Source organism: Besnoitia besnoiti, chromosome I (genome assembly GCF_002563875.1).
Source record: "Besnoitia besnoiti strain Bb-Ger1 chromosome I, whole genome shotgun sequence".
Taxonomy (NCBI): Eukaryota; Apicomplexa; class Conoidasida; order Eucoccidiorida; family Sarcocystidae; genus Besnoitia; species Besnoitia besnoiti.
The window spans coordinates 3,561,421-3,577,167 of NC_042356.1; the positions used below are offsets into that span (position 1 = coordinate 3,561,421).

Genomic DNA, 15,747 nt, shown 5'->3' on the forward strand with positions numbered 1-15,747 from the left:
CATGATGCGCTCCGTACCGTGATCAATGGCATGGGCCGTAGGCCTCTCCACGCGCTGTAACCTTAACTTGCTTTATTGCTTTACCACTTGCACGAGACAACCCGACTCGGCATAGCTTGCATTATGATCAATACAAGCCGGTCAACCAACGCAACGGAGAGTATCTATCAGCTTATATTGCATCTGGAGCAATCAGCTGCTGTGGAGAGGGGGGGGAGGAGCTTCCGTTTCGAAGCCGCGTCTTGTGCTTTACGAGCAGAGTGCCGCTGGAAGGCAAGGCCTGTGCGCACCTGACGCCATTAGTACGCCATGTTTACCGGTGCAAGCCACGATATATGACAGCAACCGCACAGACACTTGGTTTGCCGCGCTAGGCATGAATACATATACTCGCGTTGGATGACAGCAGCGGTACAGAGGGTCGGTCTCCAGCGTTAAACATGAATACAAACACTTGTGGCGCTTAATCGGGATATTTCATAACGTTTTGATTTCTAGCGGCCGTCAAAAAGGACGCCACGGGTTAGAATCCCGCGTCGGCCCCTCTGTGTGCGTACAACGCAGTGCCATTAGTTACGACTGCTGTCTGGTGGACAGTATCACTGGACTGAAGGTCCCCCTTTTAGACGGATTTTCGGGTATGCGCAAAAATTTCACTCTGTCTCGGCACCGTGAAATCACCAGCTGTTGAGGCACAGCCGATCCGCGGTACACGTGAGACGGCTTCTGTCGTGGGGTCCAATGCCTTGCATGCAACACGATTGTCGATGCCAACAGCCACCCTCGTCACTTAGCTACGTTTATAGCCATACCCGGACGGCTGATTACCAAATGCGTGGTTCGATCCCGAATTTACTGCCGAGAGTCGGGTCACTGCGAGCTGAAGGAGTCGCCACAAGGTGCGAAGTGCCGTCGCTTGCTGACCACTCACGGCGTGCTTGCACGGCGACACGCGACACCGCTGCATCGACACCCAGAATATTTTTTCAAATCTGACTGAGCTGACGAAGCAGTACTACAAAGCCCTGTCTAGACGCAGCCAGAAACTCGAGATAGCCTCTCGCCAGAAGATAGATTACTCCCTGCGGCCTCCTGGAACAAGCGTGCGCCACAGGAAGATGACGTGTACTGACTCAGACGAAGAAGGCAAAGTGTGCCTTGGCGACAAAGAGGCGAACCGGCCGTACGACGGGCTTTTCAAGGGTTTGGGTGCTAAGAACGCGACGGAAGAACATTCACACGTTCGAGTGAATCCGGACCATAACAAATCAAGTGTTTGCTTGGGGCAAGAGCCATCTACATCCCGTTTTGCGTACGCTGAGCAGCAACGGCATCAGGTCCCCGCTCACACATCTTTCTACGTTGAACAGGCGGCGGTTGCCGCAAAACACATTGACAAAAACAAGAGCTCAGTTTACTTCGGTGACGACAGGCCGCTTCTTCCTCCAGGTGTCAACCCTGCGAAGTCACAGACACCCCGCACTCCACACGCAACCCATGGGAAGGCGATCAACAGCGAACATAATAAGTCCACCGTGGTCTTTGGAGACGCTACGGATCAGGACCGATTCGAATTTGCAGAAGAGCGCAGAGGGCACCCTGTGGGAGGCAAACTGGGACAAGAGCAGCTACTTTTCGCCGCTGTCGCTGAGGGCACCGCCCACCGGGACGGAGTCGGAAACAGAAACAGGAGAAACGACTCCTCAATTGTACTCGGCACGGACAACGACTTAGGCAAGGCGCCACGGCGCTCTCTGGCGAAAGAGTTTCGCTTCATGCCCAGCGCTCCGGAGACGGTAGACGAGATACCCCGTTCGATTTATGTCAGGAATCCTCGAGCTGTGTCTGAGTACGGGAATTTTGACCAAAGCGAGTAAGCGGTGACACCTTCTGTTCCTCCACCGTCTGATCCTCCACAAAGTGGCTCTTCCCAACATCTGTGCAGTCGAAACTCTGCCTGTCCTCACCATGATTACTCTCTGAGATGCGAGCGATACACGCCTTTGAAGAAGAGTGAGGCAAGAGCCGCGTCCTCCCTTGGAGGCTTCCTCCGCATGGAACCCGGATCGCACTGTCTCCAATGAACGGTTGGACGTCGTGAGTGCAGTGCCGTGTTTTCAAAGATGGCCTCGGACAGAGAGTTCCCAGAATGTGACATCGCCTCTGTAGACCTCTTTCGTGATTCAACACCAGTTCAGAGGCTCGACACGAGGGTGGTGAAGCCTGCGTTTTGGTTGTTCACGAAACCAACGCGGCCACCACCGTCGTTAGCACGTAGCAACGAGGCTTTCTTGCCCCAGCTAAACCGCCACCCAAGGAGTAATCACCGTCCACAAGGCTCTGGATGCATGCGAAAACGCAAAATGGCTCGTTGGTGCTCTGCTTTTAGGGTCATTGACGTCAACGAGGAAGGACTGCTGAACAAACGACGGCAGGAGAAGAGTGCCTTCAATATTATTTCCAGTCCGTCAGAATAGACTGAACACTCGAGGTGGCAGTGCCGTTAGAGAGCACACGGGCTCAGTGGTGGTGCACCCCCTTCAGATAGGAAACCGTGGACGAAACGCGCAGACGCGTTTCCCCTTTTTGCGTCCAGTACGCTGAGCGAAAAGCTTGTTACGCGTGAGTTAGTGCTGCCAGCGAGCAGAGGAGTACAGATACACGCAGGCTAAAGGCGACCTAGCTTGAATGCAGGCGGTGCCTTTCCGCGCAGCCGTTGACGAATCGGCCTCCTTCCTTCGTCGCTTTATGCTGTGTGTTGCCCTCCTCAGATGTCGAGACAACTATTAACGGAGATCAGCGGCGCAGGCCAGTTGGCGCGTAAAGATAATAGCTACTATCTGAAAAACGCCATGCCATCAGCTGGACCACTACCCTAACGTGCGACAGATGTCTCAGCCGACAACTCCTGGGGTCCACGACAACACCATGAGACTGCAGCCCACTTGAAGTTGTTTTTAGCGCAGCAAAAACACAGTGCGGCTCTAGGGTGGACTCCTCACCCCCAGATGATGATGTCGGCGGGAGACATGGTCGCGCGTGTGTGAAACAACGTTTTAGTAACATCCTCGCGGCAACCGACAGCATGGCAGCAGGTCAACGGTTCAAATCTTGGCAGTTCCATTTAAACGCTGAACAAGGGTTTGGGGTGAACAAGAAGAGAGCGAATACGTGGGAGAGCCAAGAAGAGACGCAGAGGCGAGAAAGACTGTGGGAGTTCCAGTTGAGCTCTAGAGTTGAAACGAAGGTGTGCCGACGAGAGCCACGCAGACACAGTCACACAAATAACAAGACAAAGCGAGGGGAGAGACATGCAGCTGAGATATGCATTACTTCACATGTTCTCGTCGTCGTCTCCTATATCTTTGTCATCTGCGTCGTCGTAGAAGAAGAACTCGTCGATGCCTGAGAAGGTAACACCGCCGCACGAGCGCACACACCACGTCTACCTGCCGCCCCAAAATGGCAAATCACTACGTGAAATGAAATACGTAAATTGTCGCGGACCATGGGCTGCGTCATTCTGAGCGACGTCGAGCGTCCTCGCTCCCGCCACAAACGAACCGCCGTCTCATCGTCTTTCGATGTAAAAGAGAAGTGAATCACTTACCAGCCATAGAGTCTACCGCCATGTCGCCCGATTTGGCGCCTCCTGGGCCGCCCGCCGGAAGGTTGGCGACGTTGACGAAGTGGATGCCCTTCTTGTTGAAAGCAAGGAGAAGAGAGAAGTAGGTGTCTATGTCGATCGTAATGCTTCTTCGCTCTCCCAAGCCTGTCTCGGCGAGGACGCCGAGGCAGAAGTCCCGAAACGGCTCCGACGTCGGCGCACGCTTGTTGAGAGTGCACCACGTCTTGTAGTTCGTTTCCAGCATCGCCAGAACGGAGGAGCGCCGAAACAGAGCGTGAAGGGTTCGATTTTTGCGACCGAAACAAATTCGCATCAGACCATCCCACTCCTTGAAGTCCACCTGTGCGTAGACAAAGAGGCACACCGAACGCGCGTGAAAGATAACCATCCACGCGAATCCCCAAGCCCAGAGACAGACACCCGTCGAAGAAGGAATCGCACACGTTTCGAAATAAGTGCTTACCTCGAGAAGTTTAGGGCGGGGAATGACTTTAACAACGACCGAGTCAACCTTGGGAGGAGGCGTGAAATGCTTCGCCTCCACTTTGCACACTCTCTGCACTGTACAGAAGAGACTGACGTTCGCAGCCAGGCGGCAGTAGTTCTTGTCTCCCGGCTGGGCCATGAGACGCTCGCCAAACTCTTTCTGAAACATGAGCACAGCGCATCTGAACAGAGAAAACACACAGACGCCGCACGGCCACGCGAGGAAAGAAGTGAGAAAGACCAAATAGGACACTGCACAATCGGACTGAAGGACGAAAGCGCGGAATCTAGTGACCCCTCTCCATTCGTGAGTGACGGCGACTTCGGGCATCAGGCCGTCCCCCTGCGGAGTAAAAACACTTAAGCCATCCCCCCACATCAAAACCGAAGACGAGGACGGCGACGAAGAACCTCTCATAGATCAGCGCGTGCCGGAAAGAAAAAGGAACGAAATATGCGAGATCCCACCGACGCACGACCCAGCAGCCCTCCCTTTCCTTTTTTCCCCCCCCCCCCCTCCCCCCCCATCCTCCAAAGAATCAGATGGAGGCTACAGTGCTGAAGCAAAACCCACGAGCGTTGACATGCTACGGGCAGGACAACACCGAACGCCACGCCTCACGACATTGTTTCCCATGACGTATTCCCATTCATCACGGATGCAACAGCCACTTCACGAGATGCAAAACAAAAGTGTCGTGCCCCGGGCGGTCATAACCCCTGCGCACCATCAGAAGACTCCAGTGTAGTGCGCTGGAGTCGTCAGATTTTTCGTGATTTTAGCCTCTTTGGATCGAGGCATTAATCATCCCGCCAACGGTACGAGTGGAAGCGGCCCACAGCGTGGGGTGCGCGACACGGTCCACGTCACATACAGCCATACACGCACACTCAAGCATATATATGTATAGATATGCACACAAGGATAGGCACTAGCCACACACACGGACACACACAAACACAAACTTCTCACAGCTGGGCTTCCAGCGGACAACCCTAAACGCTTTCCAAGCTTGCGCGTGCGCCGGACTCCACGCGGGTTTATGGTGTGCCTCTGGGACAGCTTTGCGAACCTGCGCCACAAGAAGCAAGACTACCGCGGGTGCCTTTCGCTGGACTTTTGAAGCATGCCACACGAGGAGTGCAGACTTGCCTGAAGGGAGGGCGATGTGCGAGAAGACGGAGAAGAAAGTGCGACGAGATCTGATACGGCAAGTTTGCCGCGCACACGTCGAAGGCGCCGAGGTCCGAGCGAAGCGCGTCGCCGTGCCTCACAACGAGGTTCATGAAGCCGTTGCTGATCGCTCTTTTTTTCACTTCGTTAACCATACGAGAATCCACGTCAAGCGCAACCACTTCGCGAGCCACGGGAAGCAGACGCATTGTCAGATTTCCCGTACCTACACAGAACACAGATGCACAAACGTCTCTTGCCGATTCACAACAACATCTGCATCACACATTGAGTCCTGTATACGACCCTCTGTACAGACTTATCAGAGCGTATGCAGAGCTTGTGCCGTTCGACATCGCAGAAACATGCCAACGGTCCTACACCCGCGCAGATAAAAACGTGCCCATCCCCTGCATGCCACCGCGTGTATGCCTTCATCCGTTCCACTAGTGGCGAGCCCAGACGACCCCCAGAGACACGCCTCCGGCCGTCTCCCGCAGTCTCTCGCGCTTCCGTCTTACCGGGCCCAATTTCGAGGACCGTGTCAGAGGACCGGATGTCTGCCGCTTGAACGATTTTGTCCAGAACGGCTTGATTCTTCAAAAGATGCTGACCAAATTTTTTCTGCAATGGAAAGCCCATCGTTGGGGGGAGAGGCATGTTCACCGCATTCCCCGCCCGCTTGGCGTTCTGCCGGTTCGCTGCAGACGCGGCGACTGTGGCGACTGGCCGCGAAAACGGCCCGCTGCGGGACTTTCCGGCCTTCGTGTTGCGCCACGCCATTGCAGAAAGCGAACCCAGAAGCGACAGACGCAAACAGAGGGGACAGCCCGGAGAGAAACTGGCGGAACAAAGGCCCAATGAAGACAGGCCAGACCGATCTGCGGTCGGCGAAACCGGGAGAAGAAATGACGAAAGAGAGGTAGCGAACGCGCAACGCAGGACGGGAGTAACACCTCTCGGAGAGACGAAAGAGGATACCGACGGCAACACGGGGGTACAGGAGAGACGCCCACGCCTGAAGGGTACAGGATCATGCTGCAGCAAGTTCTGCTGCGCGAACGCCGATTGATTGACAAAAGAAGCGTCCAGAGAGGATTGACGACAGATGCCCGGATAGGCTAGGGCGATGGTAGAAGAGTTAAAACAAAGAGGAGTTCGTATACAAACAACGCCTGGTTTCTGCACTGCTGATATCCGTAAAGGTGACCTTGCCGCAGGGTGTACATACACCTGGTGGACTTCGATCAAGCGACGTCGCACGGCGGACGACGACGGAGTCGTGAACAGTGAGGACATTCTCATGTGTCCAGGACTCAAAATCACTCCAGAAGGACTCTCGTTTCATGCATGCAGAGAAGGCTTCTACGGGAGTGCGTCAAACTGGCGCGGCGACGGCAGGTTGACTGATCGTAGCGCATCGGAGCGCTGCCTTTATGTTGCGCAGACCAGATCTATCCCCATGTCCACCAGATGTCTGGAAAAATGCATCTCTCGAGATTTATAGGGAGAATTCAGCATGGTTGCGGCGTAGCTTATAGGCGCAATGTTGGCGAGAACTTCCGTGTTCGTCGCTGCTCATTCAGCAGAAGAAACGGAGGCGACCTGGACTCTGCAAATAATACAGTTGTTCTGACCTCGTAACGCTCGAACACAAATTGACATTCTCTGAAAGCTAGGGGGACATAAGATCCTCATTACAACAAGAAAGAAGAAAGGTTGCGCGTTGTTTTGTTTTTTCACGCATGCTCAGCTCACAAAACCCCGCGACGTGGGGCCCTGAGCATTCACTGGGAAGCTCAGGACGAGGCGGTAGCTGGCCACCGGAAAAAGCTAGGGCAAACACAGAGAACGGCAAATGAAGGAAGAGATGCAAAGCAACATATCAGGCGCCCGCAAAGCGAAATCAAGTTACTGAAGGCTCGTCAACAAGCATAACCGCAAAGTACAGTAAATAGCAGCATGCGCATGCAGCATAGTTGTTTGGGACTGGGGCCACCGTGGCCGGAACAACAGGACGGACCTATTGCCTCGAAAGTCAGACCCCCGCCTGGCTGCGGTCTTTTCCAAAAGTCATTTTCTTCCTGTCTTGGCCAAAGACTGCGGAAGCGCTGCCTGTTTGATGTTCATTTTTGCGAACTCCTCTCTAGCCAGTCACGCACCAACAGTCGCCAGCGCGCTGCCTCATGCCGGTGCCCAAGTGCACAGAACAGCGTGGCTTCTGCGTGGACACTCACCGGCAGACGCCCGTAGACTGTGCAGAGAATTGGCGCCGCGATTTGGCTGCGAAAACGATGGATATGTGTCACTAAATCGTTTCTTCTGCGTTCAGTGTGACCCTGAGGACTAGCTCTCTTCAGATGAGTACACAGCGAGTATATCCGAGATGCTACACCCCAGGCGCTGCGTAGTGCTTGCAGGAGGCACACAATTAGACACAGAACCTCAGGAGACCTCAGTGCAGCCAACTGCGTACAAAAGAGTGTGAAGAATCGCCAGCCCATGAGGCGGGGAGGTCGCCTCCGGAGTAGTGTGTTTGCGTGCGTGAACCCGCCTCCGTACCGCCTGCGAAGTCTGTAGGCGGGGAAATTAGCAGAGGAAGAAAGTGCTGCTGGTACGCGGTGCTCGCTATTTCACCACTTCGAATGCCGGCGCGTTGGCAGCTTCGTGTGAAGAGGATTTTCGCCCGTGGGCGGCACCCGCTCCCCAGCCCGACAAGCCGGTAGCGATGCGACACACCGGCGCAACTCGAACTACACTGAAAAAAAGGTTCTCAATACCTGGAGTCAGTCGACATGAAAATCCCGGTGTAACGACCCATACAGATTCACGTTCCCGCCCTCCGGTGGGTGGGCCAGCCCCACACCACCACCCAGCGAGGAGGACTCTGCGTGTTTTCAGCAGCGCATTTCTAAAACGGGAACACAACATAAAAGAGACGGCCAAGGCGACTAAAATGAGGCACACCCATACCAAAAAAAAGGACGCGCGATTCTCTGGGACTGTTAGAGGTATTCTTTGAAGGGGATAAAGCATCCTGGTTTCGCCATCTTCCGGGTGCTTCACCTGTCAGTCTCTCTGGTGTGCCCGTGGCTGTTTTCGACGTATTGGATGCCGACTCAGGTCGCCGCCCAGGAGACGCCAGACCTTTGTCAGGGTGCAACCAAGCTCACAGAATCTAATCCACGTGCCGCCACAAGCCAACAGCACATACATGCCCTTTCTCGCCTCTTTGCCGTGATGTTTTACTGAACTCCACTTTTTGCGAGGCGCCTCCTGCGCGACCCGAGTCAACGTGCAATGAACTCCTGCTTTCTCCTATTCACGCTCGCGCGCGAGAAATGAAAAGGGAGAGGTGCAGCTGCTGTGGTGCCTCCCACCGCGTTTTTCCCTTTTGACGCAGACTATGCGCTGCAAAAAGACACTGCCGAGAGGTAGATCTGCACTCAGTCCGCTTGGCTGCCGCCACGAACGTCGTCTTCGCGTTTTCTGCTGGCCTCTGGCGAACACTCGGCGTGCAAGTCGCCGCGGAGCTCCTTCCAGCGATCTTTTTTTGTCTGGGCAAGGAGGAGAAGCGCTTTCAGCTGCCTTTCCAGGCCTTCAACGTTCTTCACAGTCACGCAGCTCTGCCGCATGCTGCTGCAAAGCGCCCTGAAAAGAAAAAAAAAAAGACGCACGAAGGAAAGCGACCCCTCGAGAATTCAACGCAAAAACATCCGACTCTGCAGACAACGAGTCACCCAGCGACACCCCTGTCGTCTCATCCGAACGGAATCGCCCCTCTGCGATGCTACTCAAAAGAGAGACCGAGGGCTTGTCCGCGTGATGCGTGATTCCGCTGTCCTTCCCGGTCAGCCGATAGACTTGCTATCTCGTGAACGCTTGCTCGACGCTTCCTTGCCCTATGTCCTCCTCCCCTCCGTCGTCGTTTCGCCTTCTGCCCTGGCTCTCGTCAGCGCGCTGCGCATTGGAAATTCGGTGCCTGTGGCCATGTCCCCCCCTCCTCCCCTCTCTCCCCCACCCCCCCCCCCCCCCCCCCCCCCCCCCCACCTCCACCGTCCGTTTTTTCCATCGCCTCTCACTAAACACCTGCCAGCCTACAAGCGCGCCTCCTCTGCACTTCCGGCGCCGCGCCCTTCTCCCCTGCTTACCTCTTGATGCGGTTTCGCGAAGCGGAGAACACAACAGGGACTCCACGCGCACGCGCGGCCGCCAACACCGTCATAATGAGGTCCGACAGCCCCCCTGCAATGAATCCGCATGAACACGCAACGCAAAACAAAAATGAAAACGGCACGAGCCAGACTGGCACGGAGCTGCGGAGCTGCATGCGGTCGGTTCGATCGCCCACAGTCATGTACGTACACGCAAGTCTCTCTATTCAAAGAAACTACGCACATACGGCCGCAATTCAGTTCCCCTTCCGCGTCTGCGGAAGGGGAACTGAATGAGGATGTGGCGGAACTGCCCAACTCGCGCCGCATCCTCCTCACCTTCGGAGACCGTCGGCTCGCAGTTGGCGGCGACGACGATGAGCTTCGGCTTCTTCCTCCGCGTCTCGTCTTCCTCGCTTTCGCTGACGAGCTGCGCCTCGCCTTCCGTCTTCCGCTTCTCCTCTGCATCACGAAGCGCCTCCTTCGCAGCTAAGGCGACGCGCGCGGCCTTCAATCCGAGCACGTATCGGCGTTGGGTCGCGCGCTTTTGTGGAGCTTTGCTCAACAACCGAACCTAAAGGGGCAGCCAGGTGTCCGCGCGCAATTCCATTACGTTGCGCAAACACCCAAGAGAGGGTACGTCTGCGCACGCAGCGACCCTAGTAAAACGACCTGCTACGATGAGCGGCGAAAGATTGCGGACGGTTTCCAACAGAATCGCACACCAGCAAGGCCACTCACAGCTTCCCCAATCCGATGCAATCCTGCGTTGAACGCTGCATCGAGACAAGATGACTGACCTGAAGGCGATGGAGATTCCCAAGAAAGTCGCTCAGGGCCGCCTCCCAGTCGTCCTCGCCAGTGACCTGAGACACCCCACGCGCGAGAGCGTCAAAAGAAGAAAAAGAATGACGCCACTCCACAGATTCATTGCGCATGTTTCTCGCTCGCCCGTTCCCTTGTGTCTCGACGACGACAGGAGGAGGGAGAGACGCATTCACGCCCCGGCCCCGGAGGTGACAGACGGTTCCACTTAAAAACAGATGGAAAATCTGCAGCCGTGCAAGCGACGCACCATATCCACGTAGTTGGCGATGAAGGCAGGCTCGCATTCCCCGGGGCCGCAGCCTTCTCTCTCTCTGCTCCTCTGGCGGAGACTCTCCAACTCGTCGACGCGTCTGCGTAAACTCGCATTCGTTTCTCCTGCTCCGCCGTCGCCGCTGCTCATTTGCACCGCGCCTCTCCGTCCCTCCTTCACCTCTGGCGAGTCTCCCCCGACAGGCCCCCCGTGGCAAGAGGAAACGTGGAGCGCCGAAGGAGGCGACAAAGCTGAAGCAGACGCGCTGGGGGCCGCGACGGAAGTGTGTGCGACAGGGGACGACGGCGAGGCGCAAGAGATGAACGGCGACGAGGAGGAGGGCGAAGCAGGGCTCGCTGAGGCTGCGGTAGCGAAAGGCGAAACGAGACGGGCTCTCTCCCTTTTCTTGAGGGCTTTCCAATGCTTGCAAAATTCATAGCGCCGAACTTCGGCATTGCGTCTCAACCGCTCTCGAAGCCGCTCTTCGCTGTCGAGATGACTCTGCACGTCCTCGCCTGCCGATACGGCGTGGAGTCCCTCGCTGCTCTCCTCCAAGGTGACACTTTCTCCTTGCCTTCTTGCGGTCGCACCTTCGCGCCGCATGCTTCCCGCACCTTTGTCACGGCTCCTCGAGGCGCCGCGGCCTCCCTCGCCTCTGCTTATTCGTCTCTCGCTCTCCTCCGTGACTTCACCTGCGCCTGCTTTTCCTTCTCGTTCGTCTTCCCGCGAGTCACCTTCATCTCTTCTTCGCTCTCCAGCTTCGCTTCTCAGCCCCTCGTCAGGGGCGGCGTCTAGCCCAAACGCGGCGTCAGGCGCGGCCTCTTCGCCGCTCGCGGCTCCGCGCGCCATCTCAGCCTCCTTCGTCCTCTCTGTGCCCGCGGCTTGTCTCATCTCCGCCTCTGTCGCCTTGTGGGCATGGCGTCCGCCGTCCTTTTCCGCCGCGCCTTCCGCTTTGCCGGCGTGGCGATTTGCTGCCTCCGCCTGTCTTTCGCAGCTTTGCGCCTCGCCGTCCGCCCCACATGCGCCATCGCCGTGCGCTCGATGCGCGCCTTTCGAGAACAACTCCTGCCTCAGTTTCCGCTCAAGGTGCATTTTCTCCTTGATCTCTGTGAGCCGCTCGCGGACCTGGACTCGCCTGCCCCTGTACTTCAGTCTGCTGGGGTCGAGCGCCGGCGCGCCGTTCTCCCTCCCCAGGCCGTTTCTGCTCTGCACTGCGTCACCCCGCGGGTAGCCCTGTCTCCCTCCTCCTCCGCTCGCCTCCCTGGCGGCCGCGTCGCTCGCCGCACCGCCCGGAGGCACCATACACTGGCTCGCGGCGTGCCGCGAAGAAGAAAACTGGTGACGGAGGCGAAGCAGATTCCTGCGAAACTCATCCTCCGGATCCGCTGCCTGTCGCGTGTAAACGCGCCTCGCCCGCGGGCTCTCTCTGCCAGCAGTAGAGCGTTCCGTGTCGCGACCCCCCAAGGGAGGCTGGCGCACACCCGCCAGTCCTCGATTTGAAGTGTTTGGTCCAAAATTTTTATCCTTCTTTGCAGAGGAAGCCGCGCTGCCACGCTGCCGCGCGGCGTCCTCTTCTTCTCTGGCGGCCGTGCCTTTTTCCCTCCCTCGGTTCATATGCGTCCCGCGCACGCCTGCGCCTCGCTTTTTGGAGTCGTCATATTCGCCCTCTGTCGCTGACCGCGGGGTTGCTGCCTCTCCCGAGCCCTTCACAGCGTTTAAGACCTGCGAAATCGACCCCCCGTCGTCGCCTTTCCCAGGCTCCCGTCCCTGGCCGTCTCCCCCTTCCTTCCTCTCCCCGTGGTAGATGCTGCACTCGTCGCGCTTTTCTCCGTTCGCGGTTCGCACAGCGCCTTCGTGAGCGTATGTTTCTTGGTTCACAGATCGAGAGTGAAGCTTCGGAGGCCACAGAAAAGGCGAAACGAGCTCGGGAAAAGCGGCAGCAGAAAAAGCCGAGTCGCCCTCCGGCAAACTCGCGCTAGGCTCAAGCGCTCCGCTGCTTCTCCCCGTTCCCCTATCTACAGTCGGTTTCCTCCTCTCCCTCTGCAGCCCTGCAGCGGCGAAGAACAGGCCGAGGGACACGTCGGTCTTCCGAACTTTCTTGCTCCTCTGCGAGCGATGTGTCGTCGCCTTCGCCCCGCCCGCCCTCCCCGCAGTCTCCGCGCCTCTATGCGCCGGCGCCGCCGGAGACGCAGACGCCCGCCTGTCGGCGGGTGAGAGCCCCGCGGCCTCGAGCTCCCCCCCCAAGGGCAAGGCGGCGGCTCGGCTGCGGCCGCGGCCGCGCGACGGCCCCGTGTTTTTCTCGCTGGCTTGTGCTGCGCACTCCATCTCTCTGCGAGTCTCGAGTGAACCCCTGAGTTGACACGACGCGCGTGAACCATCTTGCTCTGTGTTTCCGCCTTTCCGCGCGGCGCCTCGCGCCCGAGGCCTTCCCGCCCGGCGCGCGCCACACTCCGCGCCGTCGCGGGTCGCGGCGGCGGACGTCTCTGAAGCCTGTCGCACCGCCATCTGGAGATCCTTCCCTGCGCCCACCGGCTCGGTTTTTGAGGGTTTAGGGTTTAGCTTTTTTCAACAGCCTCTTCACCTCCCGCGAGTTCACGCTTTACGGACTACCGACCCTCCGGCCTGCTTCCTCTCCGCCACCTGCGCGCACGGGCCCTGTCTCTGCGACGGCGGTGAGCGTCTCCCGCGACTACGCGAAAAGCCGATGCGCTACGCAGCGCGTTCAACAGCACACGGATAGCGTCAGTGCACCTACGGAAGTTTTGGTGCATGCGCAGAGACAAGGTGCACGCAGCTCAGCCTCTGCGGGGCCGCCCCGATCTCGAGGATGCATCGAGATACGTATAGAAATATATGTATGTATATATATGTATGTACAGAGAGAAACAGAGTCTTCAGGCTCGCAAGAACTTTAATCACCCATTTGAAAAACAAATGCACACACAGTCTCGAGAGCATCGGCTGGTCTCTGCACGGAGCGGCCGGGCTGCGACTCGCGCCTGCCGCCTTCATTTCCCGGCTGCACCTTGTCGGAGGTGCTCCCCCCTGAACTGCGGAGTGACAAGGCCAGGCTTCTCTCGCGCTTGCGCCTCGCGCCCTTCTATTTCGCTCGCCAGCTGCTCGGCCTGCGCCGCTTCTTCTTCAGCCGCGTGTGCGGCCGCCTCTGCCTTCGCAACGACCTGGAGGACACGCGCACACCGCCCACAGGCAAATCCTGCAGAGATCTTAAACAGGGAAGCTCGCGCATGCAGAGGGATACACACAGGGAAGCCTGAAGACAGAGCAAATTGAGGCGAGGACGGAGGAGAAGAGCTTGTTCCCGAACTTATTCCAACGGCCTGCGCGACGCAAGCCCCGCGCTACCGGCCTCACATGCACTCAGCAGATACACGCACACACACACACACACACACCGCAATGCATGTCTTTATCTGTGGTTACAGATGCATGCAGAGGCTTGGCCGTTACCTCTTGTGTGTCAGCGATGACTTTTTCTGTCTGCTTGATCACCGCGGCGGTGTACCGCTGCTCAGCCCGGGCACGCTGGGAGGAGCCGCTGGCTTGCTCGGCCGCATGCAGCGCCTCGCTCGCAGCCTCGCTATCGCTTTCTCTCTCAAGGTGCGTGCCAGCTGCGCTTGACGCCCAATCTCCCTCTCCCTGCCTCAGCGCCGAGACCCAAGAGGAGGAAACACGAGAACGGGGGACTAAGATAGGCGTTCGCGGAGGGGGATCTCTAGCGGGATCGCACATCGTGGAGAAACACAGCAGAGAGGGAGCGAGAGAGAGATAGCAAGGTGAGAAGGAGTAACGCTCGCTGAGGGACTAGAGGCAGAATGGAACAAAAGAGGAAGGAACCGCTGTGGAAGAACAAGGGAGCTCTTCTGAGGCGGAAGCTGAAGGAACACTCACTCGGCCCTTGCTGGTGAGACGTCGAAAAATATCGGGCAAAGCAGAGCGAAGGACGGGACTGTCGGCAGCAGAAGACACAAGCTCTCTCGAAAACACTCTTCAGTCAACGATGGAGAGAAGAAGGTCCTCCCAAGAAATACCAGTCCAAGAGAAGCCCGCAGCACACCAGGAAACGCACGAGAAGGACACGCCTTCAGATTTCCACCCCTTCCCTCAACTTCTCCCTCGCCGCCGAGAGAAAGCAGGAAGAATAAAAGGGAATCTAAGCAGAGCTTCCTAGGGGAGAGATGGATTTTTCAGACGAAACGCAACGGCCGGTTTTCCGCGTTCAGCGAGCTCGCCGCGTCGAAAAGACGGCCCATGAGTAAGTGCCCGAGCTTGTTCAATGCACACCAGCCGTTGCCGCGATGACCGAGCGACACAACCTCGCTAAGCACGTGGAACTGAACGCGTCTTCGTTGATGAGGCAGCCGTGCTCGCAGAGCCCTTGAGGGTAAGCCCAGAAAAAAAAAAAAACTCTCAAGCGGAGCGAGCGGAGCCGGTAAGCCGCGTGACAAGCCTTTTGACCTCGCGGTGGGCGGCTGTCACCGAAGACAGACTTACTGAGTCTCCTTTCCCTTGCGGTGTGGTCTTTCACTCACTTCCCACGTAAGCGGGTCTCCTCGCATTCTCATGGCTGAAAGAATCCGAGAACTAGCCCTCCTCACAAGCTCGAAAGGAAAGCACCGTACCCAGAGAACGACGGGAGCGTCCACGTCTCGTCAACTGAACAAGCGCGAGGAAGAGCCGCGCGAGCACAGGAAACCACGGAGTGACAGCACTTCCTTCCTCTGCGATTTGCGCAGTTCTGGAAACGAGGCAGAACAGCCGAAGAGAACTGTATGTATTTTGCTCTCCTTCAACACAATTCCCCCTTCCTTGCTTTTTTTCCCTCTACCAGACAGATAAAAGTGTTGCGCAGGAGGCGCGTGTCGCACAGGGAGGGTCGCTGGCAAAAACCCCGGAAGGTTCCTGGGGCGGGGTACTCACACCCGTGGCGCGAGCTGTCCAGGGATGCAAATTGAGCGGAAGATGTAGAGGAAATAAGGAGAAAGTATGCCAGCGCTCGCGGTTTCCTTGGAGATACGAGAGATAAGATGACATGAAAACGCCGTGAAGGAGGGACGCGAAAGACGGAAAGGAATACTAGCAGGCAGATAGACAAGATGAACAGAAAACGCAGGCGCCATGTCTTCTGCTGCACCAGTTTCTAGGTCTACGTACACGGCTCCAGCCGAGCCGTTGTGATCGCGGACAGCAGACGACAGTAGAAGGGAGA

The 15,747-nt window shown here is 57.3% G+C and overlaps 4 protein-coding genes across 4 annotated transcripts; 1 reads left to right on the forward strand and 3 right to left on the reverse strand.

Annotated features, from left to right (window-relative positions):
* Nucleotides 1–1,118: 1,118 nt before the first annotated feature.
* BESB_005200 (uncharacterized protein) lies at nucleotides 1,119–1,877 on the forward strand (the record flags this gene model as incomplete). The annotated part of the gene is made up of 1 exon (XM_029359275.1): nucleotides 1,119–1,877. The coding sequence occupies one exon, from the start codon at nucleotides 1,119–1,121 to the stop codon at nucleotides 1,875–1,877; it is 759 nt and encodes a 252-aa protein (XP_029222188.1).
* Nucleotides 1,878–3,334: 1,457 nt separating this feature from the next.
* Nucleotides 3,335–6,593, reverse strand: BESB_005210 (putative ribosomal RNA dimethyltransferase; the record flags this gene model as incomplete). The annotated part of the gene is made up of 5 exons (XM_029359276.1): nucleotides 3,335–3,405; nucleotides 3,611–3,968; nucleotides 4,092–4,296; nucleotides 5,268–5,514; nucleotides 5,810–6,593. 5 exons carry the CDS (start codon nucleotides 6,591–6,593, stop codon nucleotides 3,335–3,337), a joined length of 1,665 nt encoding a protein of 554 aa, XP_029222189.1.
* A 2,141-nt stretch (nucleotides 6,594–8,734) lies between these two features.
* On the reverse strand, nucleotides 8,735–13,025 carry BESB_005220 (uncharacterized protein; the record flags this gene model as incomplete). Its single annotated transcript, XM_029359277.1, has 5 exons — nucleotides 8,735–8,939; nucleotides 9,440–9,533; nucleotides 9,782–10,016; nucleotides 10,243–10,308; nucleotides 10,518–13,025. The coding sequence occupies 5 exons, from the start codon at nucleotides 13,023–13,025 to the stop codon at nucleotides 8,735–8,737; spliced, it is 3,108 nt and encodes a 1,035-aa protein (XP_029222190.1).
* Nucleotides 13,026–13,528: 503 nt separating this feature from the next.
* Nucleotides 13,529–14,270, reverse strand: BESB_005230 (uncharacterized protein; the record flags this gene model as incomplete). The annotated part of the gene is made up of 2 exons (XM_029359278.1): nucleotides 13,529–13,699; nucleotides 13,989–14,270. The coding sequence occupies 2 exons, from the start codon at nucleotides 14,268–14,270 to the stop codon at nucleotides 13,529–13,531; spliced, it is 453 nt and encodes a 150-aa protein (XP_029222191.1).
* Between the last annotated feature and the right edge of the window lie 1,477 nt (nucleotides 14,271–15,747).